The sequence below is a fragment of the Suncus etruscus genome, chromosome 14 (assembly GCF_024139225.1).
Source record: "Suncus etruscus isolate mSunEtr1 chromosome 14, mSunEtr1.pri.cur, whole genome shotgun sequence".
NCBI classification, from domain to species: domain Eukaryota; kingdom Metazoa; phylum Chordata; class Mammalia; order Eulipotyphla; family Soricidae; genus Suncus; species Suncus etruscus.
In genome coordinates, this window is record NC_064861.1 from 17,365,172 (window position 1) to 17,385,900 (window position 20,729).

At 44.7% G+C, this 20,729-nt stretch overlaps 1 protein-coding gene across 2 annotated transcripts in view; it reads left to right on the forward strand.

Moving 5' to 3' along the window:
• The first annotated feature begins 203 nt into the window (after window positions 1–203).
• KCNN2 (potassium calcium-activated channel subfamily N member 2) overlaps window positions 204–20,729 on the forward strand; it is a 158,663-nt gene continuing 138,137 nt past the window's right edge. Inside the window, exons 1-2 of one of the 2 annotated variants that reach the window (XM_049786877.1) lie at window positions 204–1,340; window positions 2,126–2,221. In XM_049786877.1, coding sequence (XP_049642834.1) covers window positions 219–1,340; window positions 2,126–2,221 — 1,218 coding nt within the window. In that variant the 5' untranslated portion in view covers window positions 204–218. Of the gene's footprint in view, window positions 1,341–2,125; window positions 2,222–20,729 lie in introns of those variants that run through there. The other variant, XM_049786878.1, reaches the window with a different exon arrangement.

Here is a 20,729-nt window from a genome sequence, read left to right on the forward strand (position 1 = left end):
TCCGGCCGCGCGCCCCACAAAACTCCGTCTCGGTCCCCGCAGGTGATGTCATGCCCATTGTTTTGGTGCGCCCAGCCAATGGGGCTCGCCGCCTGGATTCTACCGGAGCCGGCATGGGCCCTTCCTCGAACCAGCAGCAGGAGTCCCCGCTCCCGACCATAACGCATTGCGCAGGGTGCACCACCGCCTGGTCTCCCTGCAGCTTTAACAGCCCTGACATGGAAACCCCATTGCAGTTGCAGCGCGGCTTCTTCTCGGAGCAGCCGCCGCCGCCGCCGCGCTCCTCGCACCTGCATTGCCCGCCGCCGCCGCCGCCGCCGAGCCAGGACAAGCCGTGCCCGCCCTTCGCGTCCCTCCCGCAGCCGCACCCGCACCCCCAGCACCGCCCGCACCTCGGGCACCCGCCGCCGGGCGGCGGCGGCGGCGGCGGCAGCAGCCCATGCCTGCGGTGCAACAGCTGCGCCTCCTCCGGGGCCCCGGGGGCGGGGGCGGGGGATAACCTGTCCCTGCTGCTCCGCACCTCGTCGCCCGGCGGCGGCGCCTTCCGGACCCGCACCTCGTCGCCGCTGTCGGGCTCGTCGTGCTGCTGCTGCTGCTGCTCGTCGCGCCGGGGCAGCCAGCTCAACGTGAGCGAGCTGACGCCGTCCAGCCATGCCAGTGCGCTCCGGCAGCAGCTCGCGCAGCAGCCGGCGTCCGCCTCCCAGTACCACCAGTGCCACAGCCTGCAGCCCGCCGCCAGCCCCACGGGCAGCCTCGGCAGCCTGGGCTCCGGGCCCCCGCTCGCGCTCGCGCACCACCACCACCACCACCCCCCGCCGCAGCCGCCCCCGGCGCGCCGCGAGAGCAACCCCTTCACCGAAATAGCCATGAGCAGCTGCAGGTACAACGGGGGCGTCATGCGGCCGCTCAGCAACTTGAGCGCGTCCCGCCGGAACCTGCACGAGATGGACTCGGAGGCGCAGCCCCTGCAGCTGCCCGCGGCCGTCGGAGGCGGCGGCGGCTCCGCGTCCTCCCCGTCTGCCGCCGCCGCCGCCGCCTCGTCCCCGGCCCCGGAGATCGTGGTGTCCAAGCCGGAGCACAACAACTCCAACAACCTGGCGCTCTACGGAGGCGGCGGCGGCGGGAGCACCGGCGGCGGCGGCGGCGGCAGCGGCCACGGCAGCAGCAGCGGCACCAAGTCCAGCAAGAAGAAGAACCAGAACATTGGCTACAAGCTGGGCCACCGGCGCGCCCTGTTCGAGAAGCGCAAACGGCTCAGCGACTACGCGCTCATCTTCGGCATGTTCGGCATCGTGGTCATGGTCATCGAGACCGAGCTGTCTTGGGGCGCCTACGACAAGGTAGGTCTGTCTGTGTCTGTCCGTCCGTCCGTCCCCGCTCTGGCACCCGCCTGCGGCCACGGAAACCCGGAGCCTGGCGCTGGGGACAGGACGGGACGGGACGGGCGGGACAGGACGCGGACCTGGCAAGAACCCCCTGCCTGCCTGCCTGCCTGCCTGCCTGCCGGTTCCTAGCCCGCTCCCTGAGGATGGAGGGACCCCAAGTGGCACCCTGAGCTCTCTGGCTGCTTGCGCGCCCCGAGTCTGCGAGGCTACTGGCAAAGAGGGACGCCTTTCCGCGTGCTTCCAAAGTTGTCAAGGCAGAGTGCGGAGTTCGCAGAGCTCTTTCGAGGGGCTCCTTAACTAAGTGGTTCCTGGAGACCTGGAGGGGCAGAGAAGGGGTAGGAGAAAGAATGCTCCTCGCTGTCCCTTTCCTGCTACTTGGGATTGATTGGGAAGGCCCCCACTTTACCTGGAGCTTCTGAACTCAGGAGTTACTTTCTTCTCTGGGCTCCCTACTTGGAAGCAATGCTGTGTGAACTATGCTGCCTAGCTATTCACCTGCCTCTCCAACTCTCTCCTCTCCTCTCCTCACCTCCTTTCTTTTCCTCTCTTCTCTTCTCTCCTCTCTTCTCTTCTCTTCTCCTCTCCCGTTCCCTCCCCTCTCCTCTCCTCTCCCCTCTGGTGTCCCCCATCCCATGCCATGATTGAGACCTGCAAGGGGGACCCTCGCTGACCTTCGGGGTCTGGTAGGAGGTGAAAAGTGTGTCTTTCTTAAACGTGCTTTCCCTGTGACTTTGTTGCAGGCGTCGCTGTACTCCTTAGCTCTGAAATGCCTTATCAGTCTCTCCACGATCATCCTGCTCGGTCTGATCATCGTGTACCACGCCAGGGAAATACAGGTAATTTAGGTTTGATGTTTCTAAGTGACCCACAGCCGGGGCGCGGGCCTGGAGAAGCACTGCAAGGCAGCAGCCACACAAGCTGCTTCCCAACCTTCCTGCCCTTGCTGGAGGTTACAGAAGACACAGGCTGTATTCTCTGATACTCACTCCCTACCCGGTCTTCCAGCAATGAAATCAAGACAGAACAGCATGTAAGCTGCATGGGATTCTAGTGGATGTGTCAAATGGAAACCAGATTCCACCCCCTCCTCTTTAGCTTCTTTTCTCCATATCTATCACTTCATTTGTTTTTCTTCTTAGCAGATAGGCACTGTTCTCAGCCTGTCCAGGAACCTTTCTGTTGGATTTGCTTTGATTTCTGTTTGCTTGACAAACCTCTCCCTGATAGGGACATCCTTCAGGAAAATCGTGCCCATCTATATTTTATCCCATAATGTAACTGTTAGAGGACAGGTGGCTTGATTCTTGTTTTTCATATTCATAACCCTCTCCCCACCCCAAAGCAAAATCTATCAGTATTAGGTTTAGAATACAAAATTTGTGTAGCTAGTACCTTGGATCTTCATTACTTATCTTTATTTTTATTTTTTAAGTGTATGTAAGAGCAAAGGTCATCACCCTTGAGAGTTATTTGATTAGGAAAATAAATGTTTGCTTGGTCAAGAACACCCAGGATTGTTGTGCTTAGCTTTAGATAAGACTCACCATGTCAGAATACCTGGAACAAAATCTACCGGGCCACTACCTTTTAGACTGTTTACTTTGCTATAGTCTGCAGAATAATGATATATTCAGTAGTCAGGAATATTGAGGTTTGAGATAAAATACCATGGATTTTCCAAAAATTAAGAGGGAATGAAATATTTTTGGTTTTTGTTTGTTTGGGTTTTTTTTTTGGGGGGGGGGCATACCCGTTTGATGTTCAGAGGTTACTCCTGGCTATGGGCTCAGAAATCATTGCTCCTGGCTTGGGGGACCATATGGGATGACGTTGGATGGAACCGAGGTCCGTTCTAGGATAGCGCTTGGAGGGCAGATGCCTTACTTCTAGCATCACCGCTCTGGCCCTAGGGAATGGAATTTTATAACTGAGAATGCAGACTAATTTCTCTTTTCTGATCCAGGAAGCAGTTGTTAGATCTACAGTGGATCTTGGAAATAAACTCTTAGGCCCTTTGAATAAGAAACACAGTTTATAACTCTCACTGAAATAATTGAGTATTGATTATTAGTTAATTTTATATTCTCTTTAACAAACCCATATTCATAGGGAAGAAATAAGTTTTAACTGTTGCCCAACTGAGATTAAAGTCCTCTTGTCCCCCATCCCCTCCAAGAGGAGAGAAGAATCTCATATCTCCATCTGGCTTTTAAATTTGCAGAAACAAAAAAAAATATGACCTTCAAAGGATGATGAGATTAGGGAATGAGAATTAGAGTAAGAATATTAAGAGGTAAATAATTCAAGTGTGCTGGTGAAATAATCTCCCAAATCATCATTTACAGATGTCTGTCATTCACTCAATACTAGCGACTGTGGACTTTTGAAATTCTCAGTTATTTTGAAGGGTTGCTAAAATGTAACTTAAATGAGGAGGGAGGGATTCACTTTTCACGGAAAAATAATAGGCACTGAGATTTAGAAGGAACAAAATATGTCTCCTGGTCTTTTGGTTCATTTTTCCAGGAGAGAAGCCCAAAGTCAGAAGGATTGTGTAACTTGCAAAATCACACAGCTAGACCATCTCTCTAAAACCACAAGTTTGGCTTCCATGTAAAAGATGACTATAGGGCCAGGGAAATAACTTAGCGGGTCGGATTGCATGCATGGATGGATTTTTATCCCTGGCACTACATGGTCTCCAGAGCCCCAAGCTGGGATGGTGCTGAAAAAAAAATAGAGTATTTTTAAAAACAGAACATATTAGTAGTATTTTTTTAAAGTTAAGTAACAGAGTTAGAGATGGGGGTCTAAATGGCAGAGCTCATGTCTGGCATATGTAAGACTTTGGGTTCAGTCCCTGGTATTTCATTACCCTCATTGGGAAGGCCTTGCCCAATAGTTATGAATTAATTAATTGGGACCAAAGAGCAGTACATCAGGGAAGGTGCTTGTTTTGCAAACACTGGGATTTAGTAATCCCCAGCACCTCAGAAGGTTCCCAAGCCCTACCAGGAGTGATCCTAAGTGTAAAGCCAGGAGTAACCTTAAGTGCAAACAAAAGAAAATTAATTTTTAACCAATTCATTGAAAAACTAAATAACTAGGGGGCCGGGCGGTGGCGCTAAAGGTAAGGTGCACCTGCCTTGCCTGCGCTAGCCTTGGACGGACCGCGGTTCGATCCCCTGGTGTCCCATATGGTCCCCAAGCCAGGAGCAACTTCTGAGCGCATAGCCAGGAGTAACCCCTGAGCATTACCGGGTGTGGCCCAAAAACCAAAAAGAAAAACTAAATAACTTAAATGAATTTTTTTGGTTTAGAGATTAAAATATTTTTATGTACTCTGCTATGGAAAAAGACTCTGATGTTTTATTATTATCACATCAGTATTATTTTCTTAAATTATTGCATGCCCTAACCGGGCATTTGATAGTGTTAACATAAAAGCAGTATGAATGGGACTGAAGTGATAGCACAGTTGGGCATTTGTTTTGCACAGGGCCCACCCAGGAACAATCCTTGGCATCACATATAGTCCCCCAAGCCTGCCAGAATTAACCACAGAGAACTGCCTGGTATGGCCCCAAAACAACAACAAGAAAGGTGGCATGACACCTTAAAAACACTCTGTAGAGGCTGGAGCGGTGGCGTAAGCCATCTGCCTTGCCCGCGCTAGCCTAGGACGAACCTTGGTTCGGTCTCCCCAGCGACCTATATGGTCCCCTAAACCAGGAGTGATTTCTGAGTACATAGCTAGGAGTAACCCCTGAGCATCACCAGGTGTGGCCCAAAACCCAAAAACAAACAAACAAACAAAAACACTTTATAGGAATTTCTGAGAGTTTTTTTTTTTAATAACGGAGTCAAAAAGAAGCTGCCAAATATTAATGATGTGTTATAAAAAATACCCATATCCTAACTCTGGAAGCTTATAGACACTACAAAAATACAGCAAGTCTCGTTTTCACAGATTCTTTCACACTATATAGAATTCCACTTGGCTGATTTTGAGGAGTATTTCTTTCTGCAAATGGAAAGAATGAATATTTACAATATTACACAGATGTTGACATGGACCAAGGCACAATCACACAGTGATCTTCTTGACTCTTGAGGGAAAATAAAAATAATTATGGAACACCAGCCTTTTAAATTGGGTTTATTTTATGGGACATCTGATGTCAATTTAACCAGCACCACCCTTAAGATAATTTCAGAAGAGATGTTTAAGATACTATTTTGTTGCTGTGAGTGTTTTATCTAGAGGAATAACTCCCTCAAGCTGAAGTTTCAGGTTCCTGGTAGAGCTGCTTTTGAAATGAATAGATAAAATATAGGGCAACTTAGCTAGAAATTCAAGATAGGAAAAAATTAGGACCTTTCTCATTTATCTTGGGAATATTTATTCTGAATTGCTTGCTGAAAAATTCTGTGAAAGCCAGGGCACAGGGTACTAATGTGGAAGACGGTGAATTAAACCCTTTTAAATTGTTCTATCACACTTATAGAGGTTTTTAAGCTATAAGTACTTTGTAGATTACTGTAAAAAATTCCAAATATGTCAATTGACTTTGAGCTGAGGAGCTAAATTCAAGGGGTCATATTACCATTCCCAGAATGTCCAGAGAGTAAAAAAGGCAGGTTTTATTTTTAGCCTGTTTGTATGACAATTGGTGTAGGGAGAGTTGGTAAGTGTGGGTTTCTGGCACACGGTCTAGTTTCTCACTGGAACTGGGATAAGCATGAGAGTTGAAAGATCTGGCTATGTCTGCGGGAAATACTTAATAAAGCTTGGGAGTCCCTGACATTTTCATGTGGAATCTTTGGAAATGGGTCAGTGTGACCTTTCCCAATTGCTGAGAACGTACTTTGAAGAAAGATGCCAGTTCAGGTGCCAGGTCAGGAAATTATTTCAGTAAACTAGTGGGAGAGTGTAAATACCCTCTTGGGTAAATACCGAGCTCGGAAAGTTTCAACTTCAGTGTCATTTTTCAGTACCACAGACAGCTCAATGTGTGGGCTCTAGTTTGGTCTTTTCACTAATTGCTTTCATGCCCCCAGCAAAAAAAGAAAAAAAAGTGATCTATTTGTCTGTCCTAATACTGACATAAAATCAGATATAGTTAGGAACACAATCTCAGCTAAGTAGGTATTCACCTTTTTTCAAGTAGACTTTTCTCTTTGTTTTCCCTCTCAGCTGAGGCTTTGTTGATGGAATGACTCCAGAATAAAGTTCAGATCTTCTTAAGCCCTTCCGTATAGAAACTGAATATGGAATTTCACTTGATCTTTTCAATGTCACTGCTCTATCATTTCTCTTGCAGAAGCAATTGGAGCTGTAGGACTTGTTCAGCATTTGCAGTCAAACACATCATTCTAAGTTAAGAAAGAAAACCATTTGGACTCGTTGCCAATCTTTCTGTTCTTGTGCGACTTAGGAGAAATAGTAGGTACTATGCTTTGAAGCTGAAAGCATTTTTTGGTTGGATTTTGTTTTGATAATAGTGTCATATAAGAAATGGCATTAGAGGAAACACTGAATTTTTTTTGGTTCTTTCTCTGTGAACTATTGCTCATTGTTCCCCTTTGGCATTGCTTTTTAGGGTTGGAAGATAGAGATCAAAAAAGTGGGAAGTGCCTGGACATCATGCAGGAGAGGAAAGAGGGAGGGACAGCAGGAGGGTATCCATCTTCTATCTTTTATAGATTGGTTGGGCATCAGTTGCCATAGCTCTGATCCTACTCAGTGAACTTGAAAACTCACCTTCTGAGGACTAGAAATAATTCATTTAGCACCAAACTTGCAGAGAGAGAGTGAGTGTAGGTACTTTTCTAAAAAATCTGAACATGCCACTTCTTAGTATTGCTCTGATTAAGAAAAGAGTTCCCCTCAGTGAGAATCTTTCAAAAAGTTCAAAAGAGTTCGTAAGTGTGGAGAGTCACTTCTGGCTTTCCCCCAGTCTTGTTTCTCAAAGGCAGCCTCTGCAAAATCTGTCTCTGATGCTTCCAGAATGGTGTATTTTAGGTTAACACCATCTTCGATTTTTTCATTCCTCAACATATCTTCGAGTTTTTTGCCTCATAAAAATGCAGAGCCCTGGCTCCTTCAAAGCTGCACTTGTCTCATTTTGTGCATGTGCACCAGGGTTTGTTGAGAAGCAATTTGTGTTTTGAGACTTTGGCTCTTACAAGCAACACTAGTAGTGCCCATTCTTTCTGTTTCTCTCATTGAATTAGAGTATATCTATGTGGTGGCTACTCTAATGTCAGATGGTTGCCTCAAAGGGGCAATTGCACTTCAAATGGAAAAGGTTTTTCTTTTTTATTTCTCCCAGCCCTTTCAAAATGAGTTCCCACCCCACCCCCCATGCCCACCCCATCTTCCCTATCAGGATTAATGCAAGTTTATTAGTCAAAGAGCTAATATTATTTTTGGCCTTTTTAAAACCTGAAAAGTCTATCTTCTTGAATTTTTCTTTTGCATAAAAACATTTTAAGAACTTTGAATATTATTTGCAACACTTGGCAATATCTAGTAATGCATTATCTAATCTGTTGGCAAATTTATTAAATGTTATACAGAGGCTCTCTGAAGCCAATTGTTGCCAAGCCATAGTTTTATGATTTGGAAAACTTGAGAAGTCTTGGGTAAAGATGAAGGAAGGTACAAAGTTAAAAGGATGAACCAAAGATGGGTCTCTGAGTCTCCTCTTCCTCTTTGAGGTCTAGTCAGTGGAAGCCACAGTTGGTCATGAGAATCCCAAGGAGAGAAAAATAGATGTCTCACCAGAAGTACATTCTATGTCATGGGGCTCTCAGTTCACGGCTTGTGTCCCTATTCCTACACCTTGTCTGACTTGGACTCTACATGGTAGTAATGAAAACATTCAGGACTCCCGTGCTCAGCCTGCCTGTGTGAAGGGCTCTGCATTATTAAAGGGCTGACACTAAAGAAAGCCATTCAGTGTGCTTACAGAGCAGCATCACAAATGAGTAAGGAGTGGAACTTTATGGTTATTACCACAGGTTTGCTTTATCCACTGACTCAATCCTGGGTCATGTTTTGCTCAAGTTTGAGATGAAGCAGAGTCAAGTTGTTGCCCCCATACTCACCTGGCAGGATGCATAGAGGATCCTGCACTGATTTAGCTTCCTAGAAGGGTTAAAGAGGTGGTGTGTGGTCCTTCTAGAGGTAATGCTTGCTCATTAGGTGTGTTACTGTGGGAGTTTATTTTTAATTTGAAACTCCTCAAGGATCCTAGTGACTGTGTGGATAGGGAGCTGAATGGTTGCTGGGAACTCCCTTCTATCACCTGTGGGAAAATTGATCATCCACTTCCTGTCTAAACATCTCAGGATTTCTTTGCCACATCTAACCCACACTCAAATTCAGAAGATTTTCTCTTTAGGCCACGGTTGGAATTTAGTTATATTCCTAACATGTTTAACATTTTAGAGGTTTTAGTCGGGCCAGAGGGATAGTACAATGGAAAGGGCATTTGCCCTGCACATGGCCATTCTGGGTTTAATCCCCAACATCCCATGTGGTATTCCAAATACTTCCAGGAGTAATTCCTGAGTGCATAGCCAGGGGTAACCTTTGAGAATTTTCAGGTGTGGCCTAAAGCAAACAAACAAACCAAAACCCACATAGTTTAGAGGTTTCTCAGCTTTTCCAGAACAAGAAAGGAATTCCACAAGAATAAAGAAAAAGAGGTGACAGAAATCCTCAGAAGCTGAAAGGAATTTCCCTGTACGGGTCTCTGTGGTAGCCCAACAGTGGCCTGACAGGGATTAATTGTCCATAGGTAGATCACTAGGAAGTTGGTGATGGGGAGTGAGAGAAGGAGGATCAGAGCTCAGATCCTGGCCAGAAATCTAGGGGACAACCCAGGGGTAGAAGACAGGAGAGATCAAGGGTGAGTTTGAAGATGGTTCCCAGGTAATAGGGTAGAGCAACCAGATCCATGATGTGATGGAGAAAGTCAGCCACAGAAGGGCAGGGTGTGGAGTCACAATTGGGGCATGGTTGTCTATATTTCTGATGATGCAAATGAAATTTAGAGCTGGGTGGGAATTTAGACATGGAAGTCCCAAGGGTAGAGCCTGTTTTGACCCACTGGAATAGATCAATTGAAAAGATCAATTGAATTGTATGGAAACAGAGAAAAGTTGATCCACCTTGAAGATTTAGTGATGGAGGAAAGGAGGATCCAGAAAGATGGCAGTGAACATGGTGAGGAGACCCAGTACTATGAGCAGTATCTAATGTGAAGGGAATATCCTCTTTGGATCTGGCCAGTCAGAGATCATTGCTCACCTCGATGAGTGGTTTTTGGGGTGATAGAGAGAAGATAGACTTCAGTTCCTAGTTGAACCTTGTATTTATTTCCCTTCCGCCTGATCCACAACACATTGGTTCTGTTCAGAACACCTGAACAGTACACATTGCTTAGATAACTTCCTGTTCCTTTCTTTGAATATTCCCCACCAGAATGTCTCTGATGGCCTTCTTTAGAAGTGTCTCTGTTTAGTTGAGAGAGAGAGAGAGAGAGAGAGAGAGAGAAAGAGAAAGAGAGAGAATTGTAGTATTATTGATGCCCATCATGTATGAGTTCCTGACTCTGAACAATAAAGCTCCCTTTGAGCACCACTGGATGGAGCCATGGTGGTCCATGAGCACCCACAGCGAATATCACCTTATAAAGCAAAAGCAAAGGGGTTCAGTGCACACTTCTATTAGCCTAGTTTCAGTCATCGATTCACATGTGCTGTTAGCAAATAGCACTTGTAAATGGTTTGTCTTGACATTGGCCAACCCTGTTAACAGCATCTTGGTTTCAGCCTCTAAAAATTATTTGCACCACTATGTTATTAGGTCATAGATGCTCCCAGGAATGACCTGACTTAAGCTTTTGAATTGGTGCAAAATTCACTCCCCACACAGGTTCTGCATTCATTAGTAGCTGGGATCTGGTGGCTTATTACTGCCCCTGGTACCTTTTCAGTAATCTCTCTTGACTGAACTCTGTGTGGGCTGGGTATTTTCAGGTCGAACCTTTGAAAGCCTCTGGAAGCCAGGCTCAAGGTCAGAGAGAGCCTCCGGCAGATCTCAGGATACGGTTTGTTTTGTTTTGTGGGGAACCATCTGCCCATCTGTGATATTTGGTTCAGTCTTTTCGGTATTAACAGCTCCCTGAACTGTTAGCCAGCCCATGAGTATTTTCAGCACCAACTGATTGAACCCTCCCAGTTTCCCCATCTTCCTTGTGATATTAGATTCTAGTCTACCTTCTAGGAGAAGCTCAGTGATGTTCTGAAAGGAATCAAGCCTGGCACTGCTCATACCCAGACACAATAGGCAAATATCATGCAATGGCACTTCTTCATTATTATTATTATTATTAATCTTTGTGGGATTTGGAAGCACACCAAGAATACTGGAGGCAGTTCTGGCTTCGTGCTGGGGTTTGCCCCTGCCAGTTCTCAAGGAAATCGTAAGATCAACAAGGATTGAGCCTTCAGCATGCAAGGCAAGCTCCTACATCCCTGTATGACCTCTCCAGCCCCTGATGTTTTTGTTGTTCCCCCAGATCATAAAATCAGTATATTCATGTTAGAAATTTATACAGTAGAGACCATGTAAAATGACATGTTCATTTTATCTCAACATACAGAGACAGGATGATCATTGGCCCTAATACGTTTAGTAGATGGTCGTTGTATTTGCTCCAGAGCTACATACAGAAACTTAGCGTTCTTTCTAAAGAATTTTCTGTTGATTTCCCCATGCTGTTAACCACTCCAAGGTTTTTGTTATCTACCATTGCTATAATCAATTTGATTCCTCTTTTCTTTTCTATTTTATTTTAGTTTAGACACTTAAAAAATTAGAAAGAATCTATTAATATCATTTCTATAATGAGTCCTCTTGCAAATGAATGGCAGTGAGTACTTCTGATGATTTAAGTATAAATTGCCAAGCAGGGAATGACTGAGTTAAACGGTATTATTTGAGACAATAGTTAGTTTGTCAAATTATCCATCTACAGTTTATATACCATTCCCTTTTGAAATGCATGTAAATCACTTAATTAAATAACCAATAGAGTTCTTTTTCTTGAGAGTCTTACTCTGTACTTTTTTTTAATTGAAAAATAAAATTGGTTGTTACTTTGGGCCATATCTAATGGTGCTCAGGGCTTCCTTCTGGTTCTGTGATTAGAGATTACATTTGGCCATGGTTGGAAAACTATATTCCCTGTTAAGTATCAAACCTTAGTCAGCTGTGTGCAAGGCAAGTGCCTTATACCTGTACTACCTGTCTGGCCTGAACTTTAATTTAGTACTCGAGACTTAGAAAATCCAGGGATTTGTTTCTTTCTTTCTCCTATGGCTTCATATTGTTTCCAATATCTTGGTTTCAAGATAGATCTGGTTACTAGGTTTATAAAAGAATATCTCTATTTCTGGGGCCAGAGCAATTATACAATGGATAGGACATGCGCCTTCCATATGAACAATATCTGGATTTGATCTCTAGCACTCTTTATGGTAGCTCAATCTCTGCCTGGAGTAATCCCCAAGTACAGAGCTAGGAGTACAACCTGAGCACTGTTGCACTGTTGGTGTGGCCTCAAAACAAAAAGTATATTCCTATTAAATAACTAAAGTTTAGGGGCAGGAGCAGTGGTGCAAGGTATATGGCTTGCAAGTGCTAGCCTAGGATGGACCGCAGTTTGATCCCCCGGCGTCCCATATGGTCCCCCCAAGCCAGGAGCGATTTCTGAGTGCATAGCCAGGAATAACCCCTGAGCGTCAATGGGTGTGGCCCAAACACAAAACAAAAATAATAATTAAATTTTATATAAAAACAATATGAAAGCAGTATTGAAAGATCTTTTCTTTTTGGGCCACACCTGCCTGGTGATGCTCAAGGGTACTCCTGGCTATGTGCTCAGAAATTACTACTGGCTTGGGGGGACCATATGGGATCACGGGGGATCGAACTGCGGTCCATCCTAGGTTAGCACTTGCAAGGCAGTGCCCAACTGCTTGCGCCACCACTCCGGTCCTATGGATCTTTTTGTACCCCAAATGCCAGTGTTTTTAATCCTTTTTATTATGGAAAATTGTGAAAAATTTCTGGAATGCTTGGCTCCAAAATTTTTCACTGCGTAGTTTATCTTTGGCTTGTTTACCTTTTGCTTGTTTATATTTGTGTTTTTTTGGGAGGTGTCTTTGAGGGGCAAGAGGTTATTTGCTTTTTCAGCTTAGCCTAGTAGCTTCATGTAGTTCTGGAGTTAGGGTATTCTGGGACATATCCCAACTCTGCTACTAAAACTAGCTGGGAAACCTTAAACAAGTCACTCTCTGAACATCCCTTTCCCTGTCTTTGTAAGGGAAAGGCTTCTCATTGCAGTGATTGGTCAGGAGGGGTATGTATGGGGAGTAGAAGATTAAGAGAGTAAATGTATATAAATCAAGAATACTGCATGGCATGTGGTGAAGGCTATTGGGGTTTTCACCTGCCCTTTATTGTTGGCTATTTGGGAGCTTGTTAGGGTGGGAAGTAGGAAAATTGGAGCCCAATCTTTCTGGAATTTGGGAAAGAGTGGTACATGATTTTGGTTGGTTGGTTTGTTTTTCTTTAAGTGAGGTAACAAAAAGGTGAACTTGGAATATTTACCTGTTGGTTACTGCACGTATATATGAGTATACAGTTAATTTAAAAAAATAATTACCTTCATTAACTGTGATCAATTTCCTTTTTTTCTTTGTTTTTTTTTGGGGGGGTGGCACAATCAGCAGTGCTCAGGGGTTACTCCTGGCTCTGCACTCAGGAATTAATTCCTGGTAGGCTCAGGGGACCCTGAGGATTGAACCCAGGTCAACTGCATGCAAAGCAAACACCCCTCCTGCTATGCTGTTCCTCAGGCTTCCCTGTCTACTTTTTTAACTGGATTTAGTTCTGAGTTCCCCTGCACTCAGCTGGGTCTCCAAGGAGGTCTGTGTTCCTTTTGAATGGCAGATGTCAGATCTGTCACACTGTTGAACTCTGCACTTGTTGTTGTCACCCAGCCAGCCGGTCTGGTCTGTCCCCCGTAAGCTGACTCTCGGCGCTTTCTGCCAGCAACTTGGCAAGCAGCATTAACTCCTTCAGGTACCTCCTTCTCACTAATTAGGACTCTGGTGGCTTAAAGAGTTAAGAGCATCTTACTTTGAAAAGCCAGCAAAGGGAATAAGTTGGATCATGGAAAATTCTGGTCTTAACCCTCTATTGGAAGGACAAGTGGTAGTAAACAGCTCCAGATCTATGTGATGATGCGCTAGACATCCTTTGCTGCTTCCTTTTATTGTCTGTTAATAGGATCTTTAAGTAAAAAGCATTTGCCCCCTTTTTCAAGACTGGGTTTCTCTCTGGGAGAGTTTGGTTTAGAATGCTACTGACTGTTCCAAGCTGTCCAGCTAGGAATACAGTGGTCTGAAGATTTTGAGAAGAATTTTTGTGACTTAAGAGAGCAGGTAATAGCTTAGGATATTCTCATTGTAGTGATTGGCCTTTCTCTTCACCAGGGAGCTGACCACCCTCTCCTTCCTATTCCAGTCATTCACTGAGTCTGAGTAAATAAATTTCCGAAGTTAATTCTTCCATTCTCATTGTTTTGTCCTTTGTTTTATTGACTATTTTGAGCATTTTAACCCAATTATGAATTGGCCCTTAAGTGTTCAGATGAGGTTGTTTCCCAGTAATTTGATTATTGAAATGTGAATTAGTGGCCTTTGTTTGGTCATTGAGATAGTCTTCACCTTACAAAGCATTAGTTTTCCAAAGAAATTCTGTGCAGTGTTTTTACATGAGCTTGGACAGAAACATTCTGCTTGAGTACAAAGTACTTGAGTACACATGTCACAGTTTAGACCTAGGATAATGGTTTTCTTAGATTAATGTGTTACTCTCATGATAGCTACGGAATAGTTGATTATTTATTCCTTGAATTATTTCTTTTGGAGAAGAAGGGCTTCTGGGTAAATAAAAGGCATTTTATCCTAATTTCAGGCTTACTTTTACAATTACAGATCATTTTAAAAAACATGAAGATATTTGTTTAAGTTGAGCATATATAAATGATAGAGAAAAGAGGGGCAAGAGATTTAACCACAGTCACTGTAGCTTTTACAAAGATCTGTCTGGTATGCTGAGACAAAATGCTGGCAGAGCTATTGAAATAAAGCTCCTTTTATGTGACTATCACTATGAAACTCGGAAATTCGGACTTCTACAAACTTGCCACTGGCTCCTTTTTTATACTGGTAAAAACCCTCCTCTTTGGAAGAAGTTTCCAGATCAAAGAGCACACGTTGCTCTCTGTCCTTTGAAATAGCAGTGGCCTAAGATAGATAGATGGTTAAATACATGATCAATTTAACGTATGGAAGCTGCTGTTTAAGTCCACAGAGAACATTGGACATTAATGCCATTGTTGAGAAATATTTTGAGTAGGATTTTACTTCTTTTCCATAAATATTTTACTTGTCTCATGCTTCATTCCCCTTCATCAAGAGCAAGAAGGAGACTTCATGGAAATGCATTTGGACAGAACTTAAGAAGTTAAGGGAAAAAAAGAAATTTAGGAGAACAAGAGAAGCAAAGAGAAATTTCTGGCATTCGCCTTTGGGGGTAGAATGAGACAGGAAAAAGCCTCATGGCTTGAACATATTTTTTGTAGCACGTTGAAAGGCTCAATTCTATTTTCTTTTTTTACCTTTCAGTTTCTCAGTTTTGCACCAGCTATTTCCCTTTGCCCTTTGGGGTTGGCCATTCCAGGTGGTCCAGTGTTGTCGGTGCTAGGGACAGCCCACAATCTGTCATGTCTCATGTTTCACTTACCCTGGTCACACACAGACGGCATTAGCAATTGTTCTCATCAGAATGAATCAATCCACCAAGTATGTCTCATGCAGCTTGATGCTTCTGGCCACACAGAATATGTGCTTGTATTTGAGTTTCAGGTTGTGTCTCTGCTGATAGAATCAGTGCAGTATGATGGTACAGGGCTTTCTGGACCCTGACTCCACCAGTTGGGCAATGACAAGTGGGATGAAGGCTCATCTTACACCTCATTAGGAAGCATGTGGTCCCAGTAGGAACCGGGTTTCTTTGATGCAGAAGAGCAGCATTAGAAGACTGGAAAGTGGGATGCCTAGCTCCTCTCTGATACTGCTTTGGCCACATTACGAGGCCAAATCAGATTTTCTCTAAAAAAAATCAACTGCTCCTTCCTTCTCACTCCTCTTGGTTTAAAGAGGTCCTGACAATGGGCGTCTAAAGTAATGCTGCATTTTTATTCTTCCTTCAGAGGCACAACCAGGTGCCCTGAAATGCCCATTCCCCCAACAGGTAAGCACAATAGGGTTCTGATGCCATTGCCTTAACTACCCTTTGTCTTTAGCCCAGCAGACCTTCCCTCCACCCCTCAGGTGTTTCCATCACCCAGTCTTGGGCTCCCTGGGGAAGCCTCTGAGGAAGCTCAGGCTGTGTATTGAGGTTGCCAGTCTCCCATGGATACCCTGCCTGGCTCTGGTCCTGAAGGACCCTTGGAGGATAAGGGCTGATTTCCTCATGCCCCTGTGGCAGGAGAGGTAGGTAGAAGGACACAGACGCATAATACGTGTCACATGTGCTAATCACTGAAGTGCATGTCAGGCTTCTGAATGGGTGATGAGGTCCTGTGGGAAATCCAGCAGCAAAGCCCAGGGCCAGTGCCCAGTTACAGGTGCCATCATGGGGCACTGCACCTGCCCAAGCAGCTATGTGTGGCAGCCATGCAAAGTATAGACCCTTGAGGATGTGAGCTCTGATAATGGATACACATGTAATAGGAGTAAAACTGAATTCCCCTTGAGGAACCCAGAGTCAATTATAACCACTCCCCTCACATTGTTTATAAACGAGAGCACAATTCTGCTATACTCCTTGGAGTGTTTTTTGGAAGGGGAGTGCCCCCAGACAGTCCTCCTATCTTCATCTGGGGACTTGGGACAGCCATGCCTTCCTTTGCTGTTTCTGACTTGGGTGGCCTGTGTGTGTGGCTGCACGCAGCTGAATCTCTCCCTGCTCACTGTAATATTCTCTATTATGTCCCAAGAGCACAGAATACTTTTCTCCATAACCACTTTTTAGTGTTGCTGGCTTGGTTTTCTTCCAGCAAGATGTTGACTGACATGGATGTCAGGGGTTGAAGCCATGTGTCACTTTGATAGCTCTCCTGGAGAAAAGAATCAGATTTTAGAAGTTTGGTCACAGGGAATATGCCAGGAACACCAGCAAAACCGACAAGCCTTGAGCATCATCCAGGCTTGTCTCTCATGGGGTTCTGACTGGTAGCTGGACAGCTCAGAGACTTCCAGGGGTGCCCTGTGGATCCTGTGAGGTGACTTTCGCCATCTAGTTCAGACTCCACCTTCTCTTCAGCCTTGGTATATCTTTGCAGTCACTCTCCCCATCCTTTCCTGAGCCACATTGCTGTTTATTATCCTTACCTATGAGACAGCTGTGAAGCCTATAAAAATTGTCTTTCATAAATGATGCTTTACTGTCTTCAATGAAACTCCACAGGACGATGAGGTCAGAGATGACTCCATTGTTTCTTCCCATAAGATGCTAGGAGAGTGATAGGCAGTGGGGAGGTGAGTGACTTAGCAGTGTGGGTGAGAACTATTCTTGAGAACTACTCTGGCAGGGTGTTCCTGGCACATGGATCTGGAATACCAAATTGGTAACACAATGACAGCTCATTGCCTTGTTAAGAGGTGAGCTACGAGGTTCGGGTCCTGTTGTTACACATTTCTACTGTATTTTGAGGGGGCACACCCAGCAGTTCTTGGGTCTTATATTTAGCCCTGAGGTCAGGGATCACTCTGGGTCACAGCTATCTGGGATGTCAGGGATCAAACTAGGGTTGACTGTATGCAAGGCAAGAAAAGAATCCTGAGCTATCTCTAAAGCCCCCTCTGCCATTTTGAATCATGGTCTTCAGACAGACTTTGCAAACCTTTCTTTTTTTATCTGCCATGTTTCTCTTTTGTGGCTAGTCAGTTGAGGTTTTGAGCTTTTCTGGCAGCCTTCAAAAGTGACCATTGCAGCAGCCCAAAGTTGCCAGGGCTGCATGCTGCAGAGGCCCAAGGATTCCAGGGCTCAGTGCTGCAAAGACTTGCAAAGCCTGTAGGGCCTGACTGCCAGGTGGGATCTTGGGCCCACCCAGGGATGCCAACCTGTAGTGACCTCCTATCTGTGACAGAGAGAGAGAAGAGAAAAAACTAAGTATACTTTTTCTTCCTCCTGGAGTCTGAGGCTTGCTGCTGCCCAGGGGTTTCAGAGAGAGGGAGAAAATAGGTTCAAATTCACCAGCCAAAGGTGGCCATAAGGCCCTGGTGCAAGAAGGAAAGAAAAGGGAGTAGATACAAAGCAGGCAGAATCTTTTTTACTCTTTATCTCTTGCCCCAACCCCCATTTTCCCTGTTGGCCAGCAGGCGTTGCTCTGGGTCACCATCCTACTCCCCCCCAACAGTTCTAGATTTTTTTTTTATACCTGGCATGGCAGGGTGGGTGTTTAGGGGCATGTCCAGGTTCCACAGTCATTACAGTGAGGGTATCCCAGGGGCGTGTCCAAGTCCATCTGCCATATACCATTACTGTCATTCATAGTAGCTGGCTGGCTGGTTGGCTGGCTGTCACCCCTGATCTCTTCTAGGAGAAACAGCCCCCTTGGAGGATCTCAGAACTGGAGTTTCCTATTGCAGCCGCTCACTCAGTTAAACTTGAGTCAGAATTGTTCCTCACAGAGCATCCGCATGAGATCAGTGCTACTCCAGGATCCTTAGTTTATTTCTGGATTGTCATCATGTTCTCTGTGTTCATATGATATTTAGAAATTTCGGAAACTTGGAGGCATTGATGCTTCTCTCTCCACATGTTTGAGACAGAAAAAGGAAGCCACCTGGGAGAGAATTTCTCTCCCTCTCTGGAATCAGGAATTCCCTTATTTCAGAGGAACCTTTTTCCCTTTGATCCCTGGCTTCACATAGTGTTCTGAGGACTGAGTCAGAAGAAGCCCCCAAGTACTGGGTATGAGTCCAGCATTAGCCACACACACACACACACACACACACACACACACACACACACACACACACACACACGTAATTTGGGCTAGAGAGATGGTACAAGTAGTAGAACACCTCCTTAATATATGTGAGACTCTGACTTTGAGTCTCCATATCTCACCCCACCCCCATTGTTGAGGCATTGGTGACACCCCAGCACCAAATTAGCCCACACTACCTAGCTGAGATCACTGGCCTAGTCTCTATAACAATGAATGAATAAGCTAGCTCAAAGGGCTGGAACACAGGCTTTGCATTTAGGCGCCCTGTATTCAATCTCCAGCACTGCATGCACAATCCTCTGAGCAGTGCCAGAAATGACCACCCCTCCCCAGCATGGTACAACCACCGGTGGCCTTAAAACCACCATAGGGATGAACAAACAGGTGGATCATTTTAACGACCCATAATTATTGGCCCTGTTCAGTCTCAAGCTTCTCTCTAGCCTGTTGGTCTTCATCTCATGTGCCTACTTTAAAACTTGATGGAGTCTACCTTGTGGGGCTTTTCTGCAGTTCCTAGGAAAGCAAACACAGCACATTTTCGCCTGGGTCCCTGTTGTGATTGTGCATCTTCAGATGATAGTGGAGTGTCTGTGCTGAGCCTTGTTGTTCTTATGCTCTCCTTTCAATACTTGCAATTTTTGAGTATTGTCTCCAAACTTAGATGCACAAAGAAGAGTGACCAGAGGAAAGAGGAGACTCAGGGAATAAACTACAGACTCAGCTAGAATCACCATATATGTGCAAGGCATAGTTAGAGAAATGCTTGGCTTCCCTGCAAAGTGACTTGAAGGAACACTGTATGGAACAAGATGAAATAGACATCAAGATATGTTTGCCACATTGTTTCATGGCTAAGTTTTAGAATTATATGCCAAAATAACCAGCTTTTATTAGTGAGACGAGATCTTTACATGCTAAATGGACTTCTATGCAGAATGTTACCTTTCATGTAGTCAGTTAGGGGCACAACTGAGACTCACATTCAGATCTGAGTCTTCCAAAGTTCGTTATTTCTTTCACTGGTCCTCTAGTTGTCAAACAAAATTATTTTAAATCTGAAACCAATAAGAAAAGCGCCATTGCTCATGTCTGTGGATAAGCAGGAAAATAATGAAGTGCTTGAACACTTGGGGCACCCAGACCACTGGTTCCTTAGCGTTTGGGGGAAGGAGAGCATTACCACCAAAACTGAAAGAAGGTGTTGTTAGTTTAGTGCTGTGTGTTAGGAAGGTGTAGATGGAGCGTGCTCTATCCCTAATAAACCACTCTCTAAAATACATCTGATTTTGTTTCTCTATTGGCCTCTGGGGATATTGAGAAAGAGCCATAGAGATGATGGGATAGAAGCCAATGCACCATTAGCCAAGAAAGTGAGGTCAGAAGAGAAAAGAGGAAGAGATGATGGCAAGAAAAACCTGGATGGTTCCTTAGTGTCTGCAATGCTGCACACCCAGTCAACTCCTGGATCTTGCTTAGCACCCTTTTTCTTTACCATTTTCTCCTGCTGTATACACATATGCACATGATGCGCGCGCGCACACACACACACACACACACACACACACACACACACACACACACACACACACATTCCATTCCTCTCCATATAGAGAGCCAAAAATCTGCGGTCATTCTTTAAACTTCCTTTACATTTATGCATGTGTGCTCACATGCACATGGTGCAAACACACATATTCACATATTTCCCTCAGTGTGGAGAGCCAAAGCTCTGCTGTCATTCTTTAAACTTTCTTTCCATTTCCCTGTATAGTTTACTTTGAATATTCTTTTCTATCAAGCTCTAATCTACTCAGAGCTCATACAATGATAATTCTGCTGACTAAATAATACCCTTTTAAAGTAAGGAGGAGATGATGATGATGATGATGATGATGATGATGATGATGTGTATTATCAGTTCAGCTCTTTCTGGGTGCCAGAGCTCATGCTAAGAACCCCTTCAGATTATTTTATGACCACCTCATAATGTAGTAAATTATCAAGGGACTTGACACGTGGAAATGTTGATTTGTCTACAGTACTTGAGTGTTGACATCTTATTTATGCTCATTTCTTCAGTCTTCTTTCACCTCTGCACAGTTTATGACTGTAGGAACAGAGAAGGAAACTTGTTTGTTTTTCCTCACATTTTGTTTGCTAATTTAAAAAAGTC